Source organism: Misgurnus anguillicaudatus, chromosome 22, assembly GCF_027580225.2.
Source record: "Misgurnus anguillicaudatus chromosome 22, ASM2758022v2, whole genome shotgun sequence".
Taxonomy (NCBI): domain Eukaryota; kingdom Metazoa; phylum Chordata; class Actinopteri; order Cypriniformes; family Cobitidae; genus Misgurnus; species Misgurnus anguillicaudatus.
In genome coordinates this window covers 32987625-33004694 of record NC_073358.2, presented here as the reverse complement: position 1 = coordinate 33004694, position 17070 = coordinate 32987625, and the positions used below count along the sequence as shown (strand labels likewise).

General features: G+C 38.9%; 1 protein-coding gene across 1 annotated transcript in view; it reads left to right on the top strand.

Annotated features, from left to right (window-relative positions):
* Positions 1 to 6886: 6886 nt before the first annotated feature.
* The window catches only part of atp2a3 (ATPase sarcoplasmic/endoplasmic reticulum Ca2+ transporting 3), a 76627-nt gene continuing 66443 nt past the window's right edge, over positions 6887 to 17070 (top strand). Inside the window, exon 1 of the mRNA XM_055199425.2 lies at positions 6887 to 7501. Coding sequence (XP_055055400.2) covers positions 7384 to 7501 — 118 coding nt within the window. The 5' untranslated portion in view covers positions 6887 to 7383. The remainder of the gene's footprint in view (positions 7502 to 17070) is intronic.

Genomic DNA, 17070 nt, shown 5'->3' with positions numbered 1-17070 from the left:
CCTCTCGTTTTCTCTCACTGAGTCTGACTGTCTACTCTTCTCCCCATTGTCTAATCTTTATTATAACAGTTCTTCAATGCTCAGCAGACAAACAAGGCTTTTGTTTGCATATTTATCTTTCATATAGAAGAAGACTCCAGTGCAATGAAGGGAATGGTTGAGCTGCACAGGTATCATTACAAAATTGCTTAGTTTGAGAGTACTTGACCAATGGAGACCAGATTTGAAGTTATACTATAAACAGTACATTAGGTATAAAAAAGTACACATCATGTTATATGGAATATTATCAGGCATTCAGAGATGGGATCTCCCTCATTCATGTTGCTAAAAATGGGGAGAACACAACTGTCAATATGGCCGCTCTAGCAAAGAATGTTCCGCCTTTAAGTAAAATGAGCCAATCGTCAACCGTAAAACAATGACATCCTCTAAGGGAGGGGTTCTGTACAGACTCACCTGTTCTTTATGACAGTCCATCTTGATTGGAGGTGCTGCAAACATAGGCTGTTTCTCAATATGAGTTTTTCAGCGATCTTGCATCCTTGTGTTCTTGCTCTACGACGTCATCATTAACAGTCGAAGTTCAATTCCAATTCTCAAGAACACAAGTACAGAGGACACATGAAAATACCTGGATGTGTTTTTGATATTGAGGATGCATTAGGTGCAGACTTGCGCGCTGAAATCTGGGGAGGTCAGGTGACCAACAGGAAGATCGTACACATCAAGTGCGTTCTGTGTTCTCGCGACCTTCTGAGTTCGTTCTTTCAAGGTCGCCTGGCAAGACCAGTCTTCAAGAGAACGCAAGTCCGTTCTTTGCGTTCTTGGAATTGAGAAACAGCCATGGTGCTTTGGTAATACCCATGGTTTTTCTTGATGTGAATAATTACCACTGATTTTATTTACATCTCTAGGTTTGTATGGTGCTGCGTTTATCGTGATGATTTGATTAAAATGAGGTGTGGAAGGAAATGTTGTCTATTTTATAATCTTTCGGTGCAGTGTGAAAATACAGTAAATGTCCATGCATTACAGTACATCACCCTTCTCTCTTTATCTCGTTCATTTTCTCTGTGTTAATATTACTTTCCATCCCTCTGTAGTATTGTTTCCTTTAAACACCACTACTTGACTGAAACTCTAATGGCCCTTAGTACAGAGCTTCATGTCTCCCAGACCCTTCACAGAGTGAGCGATAAGTCTGCAAGGCCGTTTATATGTTGTACTAGGGAATGGTATTATTTAAAACCTAACGCAAGCTACTGAACTGTAGAAGCTTCTATCAGAATACCAAAGAACACAAAAGACGAGTTACACAATGTAAAAAGTTAATAACCTTTTGTAAGCTTTTGAATGAATCATTCTGAATATTTATAGGAGGTGGTACACATTTAAATATGTGCATTCATGTTTTAATATTCTTTTTGTCACGAATGTGTAAGAATAATGTCACTTGAAATTACAAAGATTACATATGAAAGAAATCCAAGACTAAAGGGGATTATGCCATTTTCTGTGGCCGCTCCATGCCTCTGGAACAGTCTTCTTCCTTATATTAGATCCTGTAATGTTTTAAAGGAAAATACTACAATTTTTTAATATTTAACTATGTTCTTACCTCAACTTAGACAAATTAATACATACATATCTTTACTCAATGCGTGCACTTAATCTCCGCACAGCACATTGTGAATGTGTTAGCATTTAGCCTAGCCCCATTCCTTCCCATGGCTCCAAACAGGGATGAATTTAGAAGCCACCAACCAATGTTTTCCCCATTAAAAGACTGCTTAAAAAATTGCCACGTTTTATTTTGTGTCACCATACTTTTGTGTCACATAACTACTCATGTATCAGTCCTCAAATAGGGAAAACATGGAAGTGTTTGGTGGCTTCTAAATTAACCCCTCTTTGGATCCCAACGAATGAATGGGGCTATGCTAAATGCTAACAGATTTACAACGCGCTGTACCAATATTAAGTGCACGCATTGAATAAAGATATGTATTAATTTGTCTAATTTGAGGTAAGAACATAGTAAAATATTGAAAAAGGGTGGTGTTTCCCTTTAAATCCTTGCTGAAAACACATCTCTGTTGCTTATTACTGCATGTAGGTGTGAAGTCTGAGTAGTGTCTTGCCTTAGAGACTTGCTTTGAGTTTCTTGTTCTTGCTTGATTTTCTTATTGGGTAATGCGAGAGTGGAAAGCACTTTGATCAAGTGAAGTGTTTCGTTGCAAAACGCGATCAATCAATTTTTTTACATTTTTGTCAAAACATGTTTATTATTATGTTATCATGTTATTATTTTGTTTTATGGTGCTACTTAGTTGTATTTTTTAAGTTATGAAGGTTTAAATCAAAACAAATCAGCTGCAGTTGAATTGATATTAATTGGAATGCACAACCAAAAAACAAGACTTCTGAACAATAAAAAAAATGGATTTCTCGTTTTGCAACGAAACTCTTCAAGTGTTGTTTTTAAATGTGCTATAGAAATAAATGTTGTTGTTGTTGAATAATTGACGACATGCTGGAGTCAATTATTCCCCTTATACCACAGACATTAATGGTTATTTTAAGACAATTCACAGGTTAGGTGTGTGTTTATTGAAAAATAATGCATATCCGTGAAACATTTTTCAACTAAGAGCATAAAGCATTCAATAGCCCGTAAGTTACAGCATGTTTAGCGGTGTCACTGGTATTGGCCGTGATTGGCATTTAAACAGTCAACCATTTTCATAGCACAGTAATTGGCTTATTATACACTGTTTAATTCCATTAGGCAATGACTGATTGATGAAGACTGGCCAAGCACTGAGATGTGACTGTCCTGTGTGATAGATGAAGATATGATGATGAAGAGCAGTGTTTGTGTTTTCACATTCAGACATCTATGTCAATGTCATGCTTTTAATGCTTCTCTTTAGCTTTTCCAAACTTGTCTTTACTGTGTTCATTCTGTATTTAAGGAATAAAGACAATGGGTTTTTCCTATTCAAAATATATTAAAAAGAGTCTTGCGTTACAGGAAATGCTCAAAGACGACTAAATATGTGTGAATCAACCATAGGCTAATTGTTGCTCTGCAACTTAGACAAATCTGTCTTCTATATCCCTTTCCCTCCTCCTCCTCCTCCTCCCCTTCTCCCTCTCTCATCTTTTATTCCTGTCAGGCATACTGGCAGACGGTGCATTGGTACCCCTGATACCATCCTGTGAAATGACTACGGCATCACATGTAGTCTGTGCGACAGAAAAAGAGAACAAGTAGAAAAAGGCTAGAAAGAGAGGAAGAAAAGAGTGCAGGGGATGGCTAGAAAAGGCACAGTCTCTGTCTGTCCCTCCTTCTTTCTCTCTCTCTTTCTCTGTCAGGTGCAGCTGCTGCAGTCTGGGGATTAGTCTCCATCTAGATCTCCTTGAGTCAAAGTCAATGAAGGTACCGCAGTCCTGTGCCTCTAGCAAACCTCACAGCAGCAAATGATTCAATCAACATAACAACAATCAGCATGATGAGTTACAAATGTTCTTAATGATTCCAGTTCTCACAGATCATTTTATTGTTTGCAATGTATATTTGTCATAAAATTAATAGCAAGACTTATATCACAGGACAAAGGAAGAAGAAGGAAAGATACAAAGAAATGCACATCTTTGTAAGAAACTAAGTCCTGTATGAGTGGTAAACAAGCAAGAAAATTAGGCTATCTCACCTATTTAGGGTCTGGACTGATTTCCATAATGCAAAGTGATGGCGAGACCAGCCAGGGTTGAAGGCAAATGCAGCTGGGAAGCTTTTTTGGTGTTTTTGAAACTGTAAATTGCACAGACATCCATTGTATGCCAGTGTGGTAAAAGAGGTAGGAGAGAAAAGGGAAGGATTTCCGTTCCATAAGGGCCTTGGCATTCAAGGGTTTCCCTTAGTTTTTCCTTTTTAGAGGGGAGGTCAGCTTGATAGTCTTTGCTTTTACGTAAGATGTATAGCAGTGTTACAGTGATTTTTTTATTTGTGGCATGTAGCGTATATACAAACAGACGTTGTGATTCTTGTACATGGTGTGATCATGTGGTCAAATATAGTCAACATTTGAAGTTAATCAAGTTAATCAAATAGACCCCTTCACAGTTCACGTCACAGGCGGTTCCCACTGCGCATGTCGGGGTCAGAAAAGTCATTACAGCAGATTCAGTTGTGTATTATTCGGTATCGTCAAAAATGCCTTCTTGCGTCGTGGGCTTTGAAAATCGCACCAGGTCTGCCGTTAAGTTTTTCGGGATTCCTGCAGAATCTCAAAAACAAAAAATACAACATCTGTGGCTGCAAGCAAATTAAACGTGCAGACTGGGACAATGCAAAGATCAAAGAGGCTTGTGTTTGTAGTGCTCACTTCATTTCAGGTAAGTCATCATTTTAGATTAAACTAGAAAGCCTAAATGGTATGAACAGTTTGACCCCATGCTGCGCGCTCACCCGACAGTCATTAAATGTTTACAAACCTTGAAGGGGTCTATTTGTCCTAAGACAAGAATGTGTATTCGGTATTGGTTTTAAAAAAGTTTTTGATCCACTTCAAATGTTGACTACTGTAAAACCCCAAGTTTTGCTAGCAATATGTAGCGCTAGTGGGGTAAGTTATCTTTTTACATGCTTAAATACACAAAAAGGTTAGTTTTCTTAGACAATACAACTGTGACTAGTCTACGAGTCCATAGGGTGTCATTTTTATGCTTTAAAGTGTGCTCATCAGCACCCCCTTTGCCCCCTTGATGCAGTCTCCGGCGAAGCCCGCACTGCAGCAGGCTTCGTGCACTTTACCAACCCAGAAGTCCTTGCAAAAGAGCAATCAGACCAATCTGACGACGGAAGGGAGGAGTTCACACTGACGGGCAACTTCCCTTTCTATTTCTGGTGTGACGCTCGAGTCTGTCCCAAAACACGACTCCGGTGCACCCACGTGGACTCGCATCAAGGGTCCCAAAAGTCTGCACTCTATGATGTCATCAAAGTGTGGACCACAAGTCCGGAGTGTGCCATTTGGGACAGGGCCATAGATTAAGCGAGCACGCGCAATTTAAGGCCACGAGACCGAAAGTCCACATGAAGTGCGCCATTTGGGACAAGGCCTTACAGGGCCTATGAGTCTGTAGGGTGTCCTATCCCCCCTATGCACCCTTGATGCAGTCTTGGACGAAGCCCGCACTGCTGCAGGCTTCACGCACTTCAACCCAGAAGTCCTTGCGAAAGAGCAATCAGACAACGGAAGGGAGGAGTTTACACTGATAGTCAACTTCTCTTCCTATATGGAGTCAAAGATGGAGTCAATATTAAAGGGACACTCCACTTTTTTTTAAAAATGCTAATTTTCCAGCTCCCCTAGAGTTAAACATTTGATTTTTACCGTTTTGGAATCCATTCAGCTGATCTCCGGGTCTGGCGGTACCACTTTTAGCATAGCTTAGCATAATCCATTGAATTGTTAATGTAGGGGAGCTGGAAAATGAGCATATTTTTTTAAAAAGTGGAGTGTCCCATTAAGACCAAATTCATCAAATGCAAAAGTGGTTTGAATACATCTTGTAACTTCTAAAAGCATTTATTGGGTATAAAACTGTTGCCCTTTACACTCTCAAAGAAATATTGGGTTGCTTTAAGCTATGGTTGGGTCAAATATAGGACAAAACCAGCTGTTGTCTTTAAGTTAACCTATGTTGAGTTGGTTCAACCTAAAATGCAGGGTTGTTTTAACCCATGGTTTGGTCAAATAAGGACATTTTCTAGGTTATTTAAGACCAACAGCTGGGTTTGTCTATATTTCACCCAACAATGGTTTGAAACAACCCAGCATTTTTACAGTGCATTATCTGAATCCATGACATGACATAAAGGTTGAAGCTGGTTCTGCATTAGTGGAAAAAGTGTCTAAATCATGGTCTAAACGTAGCTCCTGTACTTGAGTGGTAGCTGATTATTATGACCTGGATAGATGAAAAGACCTGGGCCATTTTGTGATAAATTTAGGCACGAGCACATTGTGTTAAGCGGTCAGGGATTTAAAGTAGGGTATCCACAGTATTCTTTAACAGGGCATTGTTAAAACACAGCAGTACTCCGCAGAATCATAACTATAAGAATGATGCCTTTGTGCTTTAAATAAATATTATGTTTTACCCAAAGAACACACATATAAAAATGCACTGTAACTTGAATGCATGAAATGTTGCATTGGATAAAAGTATCTGCCAAATGCATGTATGCTAAACGTCAGTAACTGTATAATGACACTTCACCTGAGGGCTTAAAGGGCAAGTCAAATGGGGTTGCCTTTTGCTTTGTGATACCAGCTTTGACTTATTAACTCTTTGACTCATTAACTAATTTTTCCAAATAGGCCTATCAGTTCTGCAGGGAATGATGATGTATTCTCGTATTAACGTGAGTTAAGCCGTGTATATTTTCTATATATAGGCTTAGTGAAGGAGCTAAAGAGAAACTATGAGCCAGGAAAGAACTGGAGCACCTTGTTCTAAATCTATCTCAACCCTCTATGCAGTACGTTGCAGCAATAATGTTTTTTTTCCAGGGCAATGTTTTAAAATGCTTTAAGATTTAATTATTTTATTGTATTAAGATTTTAATGTAGGAAAAAATCTGATATCTGCTTAAAAAAGTGTTCTAGTACTCTGTATTCACTCGTGCATTTTAGTACATTTAACAGCTGTTTAAGTAGTACACTAACAGTTTGATGTCTGATTCATGTCTATATCTTCCAATATAATGGCAAGTTAATGGTTAATGTCTCCCAGATCCAAGTAGTACTTGATACAAGTGTAACCGTTAAACTCACGAGCTCGAGAATGACGCGCTCTGGGGAACTCGCTCTCACCTCCTGAGCTCCCTTCATCCACGGCACGCGGCTTACCATTTCATTCACCTGCCGTGGAAATACATTCGTCGCAGTTCTGTAAAACGACAGCGTTTCTTTATATATTTATATGTTAAACGCAAACCTCTTTTCTCTTCCTTCAGGTAACGCTAGCCAATAAGAGCTTGCGAACGGCGCTCGAACACGAGAGCTCACGGAAAAAGAGGCGGGAACCTCGCGCACCTTCAGAGGACGCGGAGCGCGCGCGCAGACGGGCGCATTCACATCGTTCAAGCTCACAGAGAACAGCCTCTCACAGCCAGGACTCGAGGAGGTACACGGGCTCAAACCGGCGGCTTGCAGAGGGGGCAGGTGGACGTCTGCGCAGACTACCACCTCCGCTTGGCGGTCTGAAAGCACCTCGGTGGAAGTTGGTTCACTTCTCACAGCCCGTCCGTCATCATTGCTGATAAATACATGCCGTGCGAGTGCTCGTAGTAAACAGTTCCTCAAGATGGAAAACGCCCACACTAAATCCGCATCTGAAGTTTTAGCGAACTTCAATGTGAACGAAAACACTGGACTCACTCTGGAACAAGTGAAAATCAATTGGGACAAATATGGACCCAACGGTGAGTACAACTCAGAAACGCGCGTGTGCTTGCCCACCGGTCTTTGCAAGTAGATTTGTTAGGTGAGGGAAACGCAGTGCTCGTGCCGGTGAAGTTGTTAAACGCAGAACTTGACGCATTTCCTTTAAAGTTGTGCATTGTGGTCGCTGTAATCTCTACTGTCATAAGAAACAAGTCAGGAGAGTAAGATTAAGATGTCTATGAACAGTAAAAAAAATATTGCTGGTTCGATGCATGGGTCGAGCTCGCATCATAACTTTACTAAACCAGAAAAACCTTGCTTATATATATTATGTCTTAGATATATTAAAACAGTAATGGTGACCGCCACAATTAGATATGTCGTATTTTTAGTCTTGGTGACTGTGTATGTTTGTGATGAGTTTCTTTTACGTAAGTAACTGTCAAATTAGTGCTGAAATCATCTATCAGATAAACTGCAGGGGTCGTTAAGCTCTGCTCCTTTTTATGACATGGTGGGGCATAATGGCTGTTGAGAACACCATTTTCCATTCATCCTCTTTTATGACCCTTAGTTTGAATTTAGTCAAATTAAAAGAAATTTGCCCTCTGCAAGGTCCCTGGCTGCCTCACAGAGTGGTGATATAATATTATGCAGGACAGAGATGCATGTGTCTGTATACCGCAGAATTTCTCCCACGCTCAATCAGCTGTTGAACCTTTTGGCTTAAAGGCGTACAGTGGTCAATACATTTTACATGTACATGCCTTTTAAATGGAAACATTGTTTAAAGAGATAAAGAGCTAGATAATGCACTGTTGAGTAGTGTTATAGAACTTGAGAAACCAGTTTTCTACTTCCTCACTGAGACAAAATGTGCATAGAGAAACAGTGCGCTTCAAGTTACATTACCCTACTACAATTTGTTTCAGAGAATGTGCAAAACAGCTTGATTTCCCCCCTACATCAATGTGGACAGTACGGGAGACTTGCGTTTAGGAGTACAGGAGATTTTGAGTTGCTTAATAAAATAGTAGCAGCAGAGTCCAACAATCTGTGTGTCTACTTAAATTACAATATTAATTTTGCATTTTTTTCTTATAAAGTGACACCATGAGCTTAGTTGTGATTAAAGAGTGCTTCAGTAAAAGTCACAGTGACATGGGCTGCAGAAGTACAATTTATTACATATTGAACAAGTTTGCAGACATTTGCTCAGGATGCAAATGTGACTGCCCTGTCCCGAGGACTGTATGTGTACAGCTTTGTGTGTTAGATAATAGAGTCCCCTTTGCATTGACCTCAATGTAGATTCTTCTGCTGCATAAGCACAACTATCTTGTGACTTTCCGTTTGGGTCCATAAAAGCGTCACACTCATTAACTTATTAAATACATACTCAGCAACGCTCAACTTTAACTTGACTTTTTTGCTGTGCAGGACCAATCTCATTAACCCTAATATAACCTAATTAAATGTAGTTTACAGAAGGTTCCTTCTGAGGAGAGCAGGCAATGCTGTTTGTAGATCAGCTCATATTGCGGTTTGTATTTGATGTATCTGCCGTTATCCTGCATAGATGTACTTTATTGAGCTCTGCAGAAAACAAATACAGAAACATTAAACATGAATAACACAAAGTACTGTGTATTATTATAAAATGTATAGTCGAGTGTTGTGGTTTGTGCCTGGATCTGTTTTGTAAAGTGATTTTGTACAGGATCTCTTTGTTGCACATTGTTTCATGTACTCCGAGGCCAACAGTTACTTAATGGAAAATGTAACATCTTGTTGTAGATGGTGGCTCTTTCGTTTTGATGTGTCAACTTCCTGGTTGACATGCCGCAGGGAATACCCTTTTCTTTATGACCATATTACACTCCTTGGTGTGGAACATTACAACGCATTAACCTAGTGCATTTGTTAGTGTACGTCTACTTTAACTTCTAAAAACTTTTTTGGGCTTAGTTGTGCTATCTTTAGTTGATATAACAGTGATAGGTGGTGCGTGATGCATTTTTACAGTTGCTTTTTTAAATAATAACTAATTTGCATGTGCTCTCTGAGGCATTGTTTCTCAATTTGTTGCACTGCCTTGTTTATGTGCATTTTGTGTGTGTGACACTGTTTTTGTCCTATGCCTGTTTATTTGTTTTGTGTGGGTGTGAAATGCTTCAAACCCTTTAGAGATTATTCTTTGACATGCAGGGACATTGTTAATGCAGGCGGGCGGGAGGTTTTGTTTACCATTAAGCCATTAATCATTATTGTATATTAGCTCCCACGTTTTATTTTTCAAAGGTGATTTTGGCACAGACTTTTCGATCAAAAATTCGACATGGGCATTAAGTATTAGTCTCATCCTTTTTTCTCTTCTCTGGGAAATCCATTGTATTTTATATTATATACATTATATTTTTTAAGATAATAGCAACCATAATTAAGATATTGCAAATTTGCAATCTTTGAAATATAAACTAGTACCCTCACCCTGAGGACTTGAGCCCTTGCATACAGTGCAGGTGATGCAAATTTCTTCATAAGAGTAGAACGACGCACTGTACCCACTACCCACACCGCTGGATTTTTGTTACCATTTGAACTTTACACACACAGGCCGCATGCGTGTACAGGAGTATGGCCCTGTCCCAAATGACGCACTCCGCACTTGTGGACTTTCTAAGACTCCACACTTTGATGACATCATGTATTGCAGACCTTAGGGACCCTTGACGCGAGTACATGTGTGAACTTCTCCCATCCATCGTCTGATTTGTCTGATTGCTCTTTTGCAAGGACTTCTGGGTTGGTAAAGTGCGTGAAGCCTGCAGCAGTGCGTGCTTTGATGAAGACTGCATCGGGGTGCAAAGGGGGCGCTGGAGAGCACACTTCGAAGCATAAAAATTACAGATGTGACAACCTACGGACTAGTAGACTAAGCGAGCACACACAATTTAAGTCCAAGAGACCGAAAGTCCACATGAAGTCCGCCATTTGGGACAGGGACTATGTAGGCCAGGAGGTGATTGCAGTTTGTCACAATGCGCATGCATCTGACCTCTATGTACACGTACAAGTCAAATAAACTAAGCTTTGCAAGGCTGTGCGAACAAAATTGAACTGATATCCAGGCTTTTGGCCTATACTAATAACAAGACAAATGACTCTTCAAGAAAATGATGTAACAACAACATACATGTTTTAAATTCTTTATGGCAAAAATAAACTTTTAATGCATTTGTCTCACCTCTCTGCTATCTGCATCCAGTTATTGCAAACCATTGCGATATTTGTATTGCAATATGCACGTTTGCGATATATTCGTTGTGGTGTTTTTCACAGTGCACACTGCACAGTACCTAGTACCACCCCGGTTGAGGTTTCAAGTGAGCCGTACTGGTAACAGGCCGTACTATCCAGTGAAGCGCCATTTATTTACGTTGACTCAGTGTCATCTAAAAAATGACATAGAAAAGACGAGATTTGTAAGTTAAGAAACTTATGTCATTGCATAGTCAGCATTGATTTCTTCAGTCACCTTTGAGATATGGTCACCAGTCCACTGCCAAAGGCAATATCTTAAAAGGAGGCCATTAGTACTCATTAAAAGACAAAATTTAGCATGGTAAACACTAAGTAGCACAAACAGTCAGTACAATGAGGTCATTCGCATCACATTGTTCATCTCAGAAGACCAATGGTTACATGCTACTGTAATTGTGGTAAGTTGTTGCTGTTATCTGTCTGCCGTCTGTTTGGTTAGCTAATATGTCCTTGAGAAAGGTAGATGAGGTCCACATTTGCATGAATGAAAAGTCAGTGACCGTGCAATGTTTGTAATGAGATGTCTTCAAAATTCATCTTAATGGATCAACACATCTTTTCGTCCTCTGCTGGAGCAGGCTTGCCATATTGACCTGCAAATTGTGTAACTTGTACAGATCTGTTGCTGTTTGTGTGTGTGCGCACGTTGCAGCTTTCTTACTTACAGCTGTGATCTAAGGACTCTGTAGAGGATGTTTGGTTTTTCAATCTTTGTGGTGCAGAGTTTTGCGCGCCTTGCTAAAGAGTGCTCTCGTGTGTGACTGTGCACATGCGTGTTTGTTAAACCTAACTGCCAGTTAACATAACAGAGGGGAAGATGACTGCTACTGAACATAGTAGTAGACACTGCTGGCTGCCATGTGCTTACTGGACACACACTCGCCGACTTAAGGCCTGTCACAGGGAACCTATATTTCTTTCTGTGTCACTGCTATACATCTAATAACTCTCTTTTTGACTTGTCTTTTATCTTTATCTTTCTCACTTTCTCCCACACACACCCACTCTTCTTTCTCTCACTTATGTTCTCTGATGCTCTCAATCTCTTATTTGAGATAAACACAGTGGACACTTTCTGAGAGAGCTACATTTGGTATGTCAAATAATATGTGCAAAACTTCTTATATGCAGACTTATGCTTGTATTCTTTTGTTTTTTCTCATCAAGTCCCATATTACAAAAGACAAAAAAAACGAAAATGTCACATTGCTCATGCAACAGCTCTCCAAGCCCACCGAGAGCTAAGCTGTCAGCTTATTTCAAGATGTTATTTCAAGCGTGTTAGTTTGGTTTTCATTCTTTAATATGCCACAGTCTTTTCAATGGCTGGATCAGCTATGAGCAGTTTAAACCTGCAGGGACGACTCTTTCTCAGTTCCCTAATCAGGATGTGCATGAAAACAAGCAAAGAGTTTCCAAATTCTGTAGCTCTTACATAACCGCATGTCACTTTTAGCATGTTTGGAAAAAAATCATCCCATCTCATTATGTGCTGAGAAGGAACTTGTACGTCAACGGTTAAGTTTACATTTCATTGAGGAATTATTTCAACATCCACTTTCTGTAGGCCAAATGTATTAGTATAACCACAATAAAATACCATAAGCTAGTGCAAACCGCAGAAAGCGCCTCTTGCGCTCTACAAGTGGTGCATTTACCACTGCTTCTCCAATGCTTACATCTTAAGGCATATTTAATGCTGCAGCTGTTTAAATTATGGTAAAACTAGACCACATAGATGCTGCTTATTTTTTTACAGAAAATGCATTCAAATTTGCATTGAAATCTGCAACTGTGAAATTGTGAGGTGTTTAAGCATCATATTGCATTACTGCATCATCAGCACACAGGAATTTGTACATAGTGGCCACGCAACATATATTCCCTTTTTTTAAATATAGCATTTCTGCTATATTCATTTTGCTGTGGCACGGCGGCACACCAGAAGTCCTCCCTGCCACGGCTAAGCTAGGGGTGCTTAACTATTCTTGCACTGCTGGTGGCAGATTTTACACACACTTTTAACCATGGCGAGAAACCACAGCTTCTAAGTAATGCAGCGTTTCCCTATTCATTTCTAATTTGTGCCAACAGTGTTTGCAGCTCTTTCACTAGACTTTTGTATAGAAGAGGCACTTAAGAACCTAGCATCTTTTTCAATACACCTTATAGCTTTTATTTAATGAGGAAATGTCGCTAGTACTACCCTGTGAGCTGAGGACGCGAGGTCTCGCTCTCCCGGTGCAGGGATCGTCTACGTGATAACGTCACAGATATGTTAATTAGTGTTTGACGTCATCCAGTGCCACAGTTCCACAAAATCCTAGCGGAAACACTATATATTACTATGATAAAGAAATGCTTTTTCGTGCATGATTGTTCAAGTGATGAGTCTACAGTGTTATCATTAGCACATCATATACAGTAGCGTTTTTGTGTATGTGTGATCTAACTTGTCACTCAGCCCTCATTCTCACCTCCCACTTCAGCTGCCTGCATCACCTCCTTGTGGCTAACCGTTTGGTTAGCTCAGTCTAACTCTGTCTTCTGTCACATGGTTTTGTCTTTCAGATCAGGCTGAATGTGTTTTGTTGCTTTGATGTGATCAGACTTTAAGTTAAAGCTATATTAAACTTAAAGTAAATAATCTTTGTTCCCCAAGAGTGAGCATAGATTTATGTTGTGTGTGTATGTTGCAGATTGAAGATCTGATGTCTTTTATTAGTATGTGATGTATGAAGCTGTACACTGTCAGTGGAAACTACACGAGCTTCCCCCTTTAGAGAGAAGCAATCAAGCAACGGTGTTATGCAACACAACAGACAAACAAAAACCATGCTTAACGTTTAAAAACCAACTTGTCAAAATTGGTAGTTGCATAAATTACTTGAAATATTACACATATACACATAGGGCACATATTAAGGGTTGGCTTTGATGGCTTTTGGTATGTTTATTAACATTATTATACTGTATCTGTGTCATTTATTACATTTCTAAGAACTATAAACTCAGACCCTGTTTACATTAATGCGTTTACGTTTTAAAACGCATTACTTTTGCCATGTTTACGTCTTTATCCAGACTACATTAAAAGGAACACTGTGCATCTCATTGATGCGTAACAAACCGCAGCATTGAAAACAATTGCTAAAACATGTAGTGTTATCGTTTGCAATAATATCGTTCTTTTAACGATGTACAAAATCATATTATCACGTATATTATTTGCTTCAAAAACCAGTGTTCAGTGCCCAGAAATAAATACATTTGCATGGTCATTCAGAGCATGATGTAGCAGCACATTTGATTCCGGAGTGAGCAATCTTAGGTATGCGTGTATGTTAGTCAGTTATCGTTATCCAGATATAATTTTTTGCCAATATCGCACACCCCTAAGCTGCATACATGCGCTAAAGATAAGCTATTATTAGAGTAATAAGTTATTTTACACCTTTATGCGCAGTCAGTGTGTGTGAATAGTCATGTTTCATGTGTTTATGGTTGTGTGGGCGAAGATACAGTATTTTTTGAAATGCCAGTATAGACGAGGATCGTTTTCATTTTAAAATGTTTTAAAACACGAATGCTCTAATGTAAACACCACCTCAAAGGCAGGAACAATAAAGGATAATGCTAATGATTGACATCTAAATCAAGGGATGATCACAAATACATTGAATTGTAAAGATAAAGTACCAAAAAGTCATATATTTTGACTCCCAAGTTGATATAGTATTTTCAGGGCACCTTAAAGTTTACACGATGCTCTTCTTGCTTACTATTCGGTATTGTTTTTTTTTTCTTACGTTTCTTTTGTGCTTTACATTAGTTCCTGTATGTCAGAGATGATAATACACATGATATTGTATATTTACAATAATCTCCTGTTGCACTTAAATTAAATTAAATTAAATTAGCTCTCAAACTGTCCTTGCACTTTTGTTTCCATGATGGCTATCAGAAGCAGAAGTCAACAACACTTTCACAACTATAATAGTATTTCAAGTTATTTTGAGAAGTTGAAGGAGGCTTGTTACTGCTAATGGCTGCTGTGTACATGACACAGGGAATTGTTTACTGCCTTTAACATTAAACACATGAAATCATGGTCTTGTGAGATATATTGGTATTGGCACTCTACATTTGAACTACAGTTATAATTAGTTCCAGTGTTCATCAGGAGTAGGATTTCTGTTACGTAATATGTTTTTGTGTGAACGTGTCATTGATGCTCTTTATTCCCAATGAGATGCTGTTTTCAGTCGTGTCATTGAGCCAAGTAGTGGTCATAGCAACTACTCTTAAAACTTGTTTTCATGGTTGAGACCAACAGAACAAGAAGGTATGAATCTTTAATTTCAATTTCATAATAGTCATTCAGTTTTCCCTCTGCTGCAGTTTCATGACCTGATTAGCCATCCCTGGAGTTTTTTGTGTATTACATTATAAAAGGAGTATACTGTTGGTCTAAATATGTCTGCTTTATGGACCCTAAAGAGCTCATTATAGTTGTGCGTACGTCCTACAGCAGTGGTCTTCACTATTTTTTTCATGAGAGCCACACTGATAGGTCAGGGTCAATAGGAGAGCCGCCTTTACCGCAAAGTATCAAAAGTTACATCCATTCATAAATAGCATGTCTGCTTATCAATTTGTCAATCTGTTGCAATGCAATAAATACAAGGGCAAATCATTCTTTATCATTTACCAGTCAAATTTGTAACTGAGACAATATGATTTCCCTTAATGACAGTTCAATGTTACCTATTTTTGATAACTGACCAGCACAGATATAAATTATAACAATTGTCTAATATTAAGTCTGATAAAAGACACACACATTTATCCAAATAAAATAAATTGCTCTACATATAAAAAAAATAAATACATATGTATCAAAATTAAATGAAATCTGTATTATATACAGTAGGATTGCAGAACTTGCCATCAACGTGTATTTTAAGATGTGTTTGTGAGAGAGAGATAAGGTTACATGTTCAGTACTACATGGCAATAATAATGAAATACATCTCTCGTTCTTTCATTAATTTCAGGAAGCCTTTAGTCTACTTTCCTTAGTTTCAGGTAAGCTAAAGCTTCTGATTGAAAAGCAGTTGGGAAGTTTTTAAATAAATCAATTAATAATTTAACACGAATTTGGCTATATTCAAGAAACCTGCGTTATTTACCGCATTTATCGGATCTTGCTCTGCGTGCACCGCTCATCAAAGTGAATGATATCAGAGAAGCGTGAGAAAAACTCGAGACAGCTAAACTGGACAACTCGACAGATAACATCCCTGCGCTTCGTCCAATAATTGTATATAGCAGGAAAAGTTATCAGTCTCTTAAAAAGACACGAAAGACAAACTGACTGAAATGCATGTATCTCACAGTGAAAGCGTGAGAGCCCTGCGAATGTACTATTGTTTCTCAGCGATTAACTTGTCCTGTGCCAACACCTTAACGTCCTGCGCACAGATTTAGAAATACTTTCTCACAAAAGACATGTTTGCGAATGATTAAAGATGTAGTCTGTGCACGCGGGTGCACTTCCAGAAAAAATGTCCGGAAAAAAAAACGTATCTACGTTCATCTTGATCTAATAGGTATGGTTTTCTAACAAAGTTAGCATCCGGAGCAGAAAATCAATGTTCATATCACTGTATTATTTACTGCCATGCGAGCCACAAATTAAAGCTTGCCGAGCCGCGCAATGAAGAACACTGTCGTACAGCGTAGCCACTATGGTTGGATATGTGTCGGTTTTCATATACAGCGGGGAAAAGAAGTATTTGACACATCAGCATTTTTATTAGTAAGTATTAAATAAAGTGTGTTCAATACTTATTCCCTGTGTCATTTCACTTTATTTATTATGACTTAACTTGTATACTTAAATGTTCTGATTTCTTTGTATGAATTCAATATTTGGAAATTTTGTGCCAATAGCCCACTTAGAAATCCCCTTACTGATAAAAATGCTGATGTGTCAAATACTTATTTTCCCCTCTGTATACTTCTGCGTCGTCATCTGCGTCGACGTGCAAACACATGCAGACCGCTGGTAACCACAGTAACAGCGCGACGGTCAATGAAGTAGCAGCTTGTCCAGTTTAACTCACAAACAAAGAAGAAAAAGCAGCTTATTGTCTATGTTTTCAGAAGACCAGCAGTGATAGAAGTAAATAAACAGTGACTTTTGTCACTGCTTTGTTTAAAAATTTGATGAGATGCACATCAGGCTACGCAGAGGCTACGGATAACCTACGGCGTATAC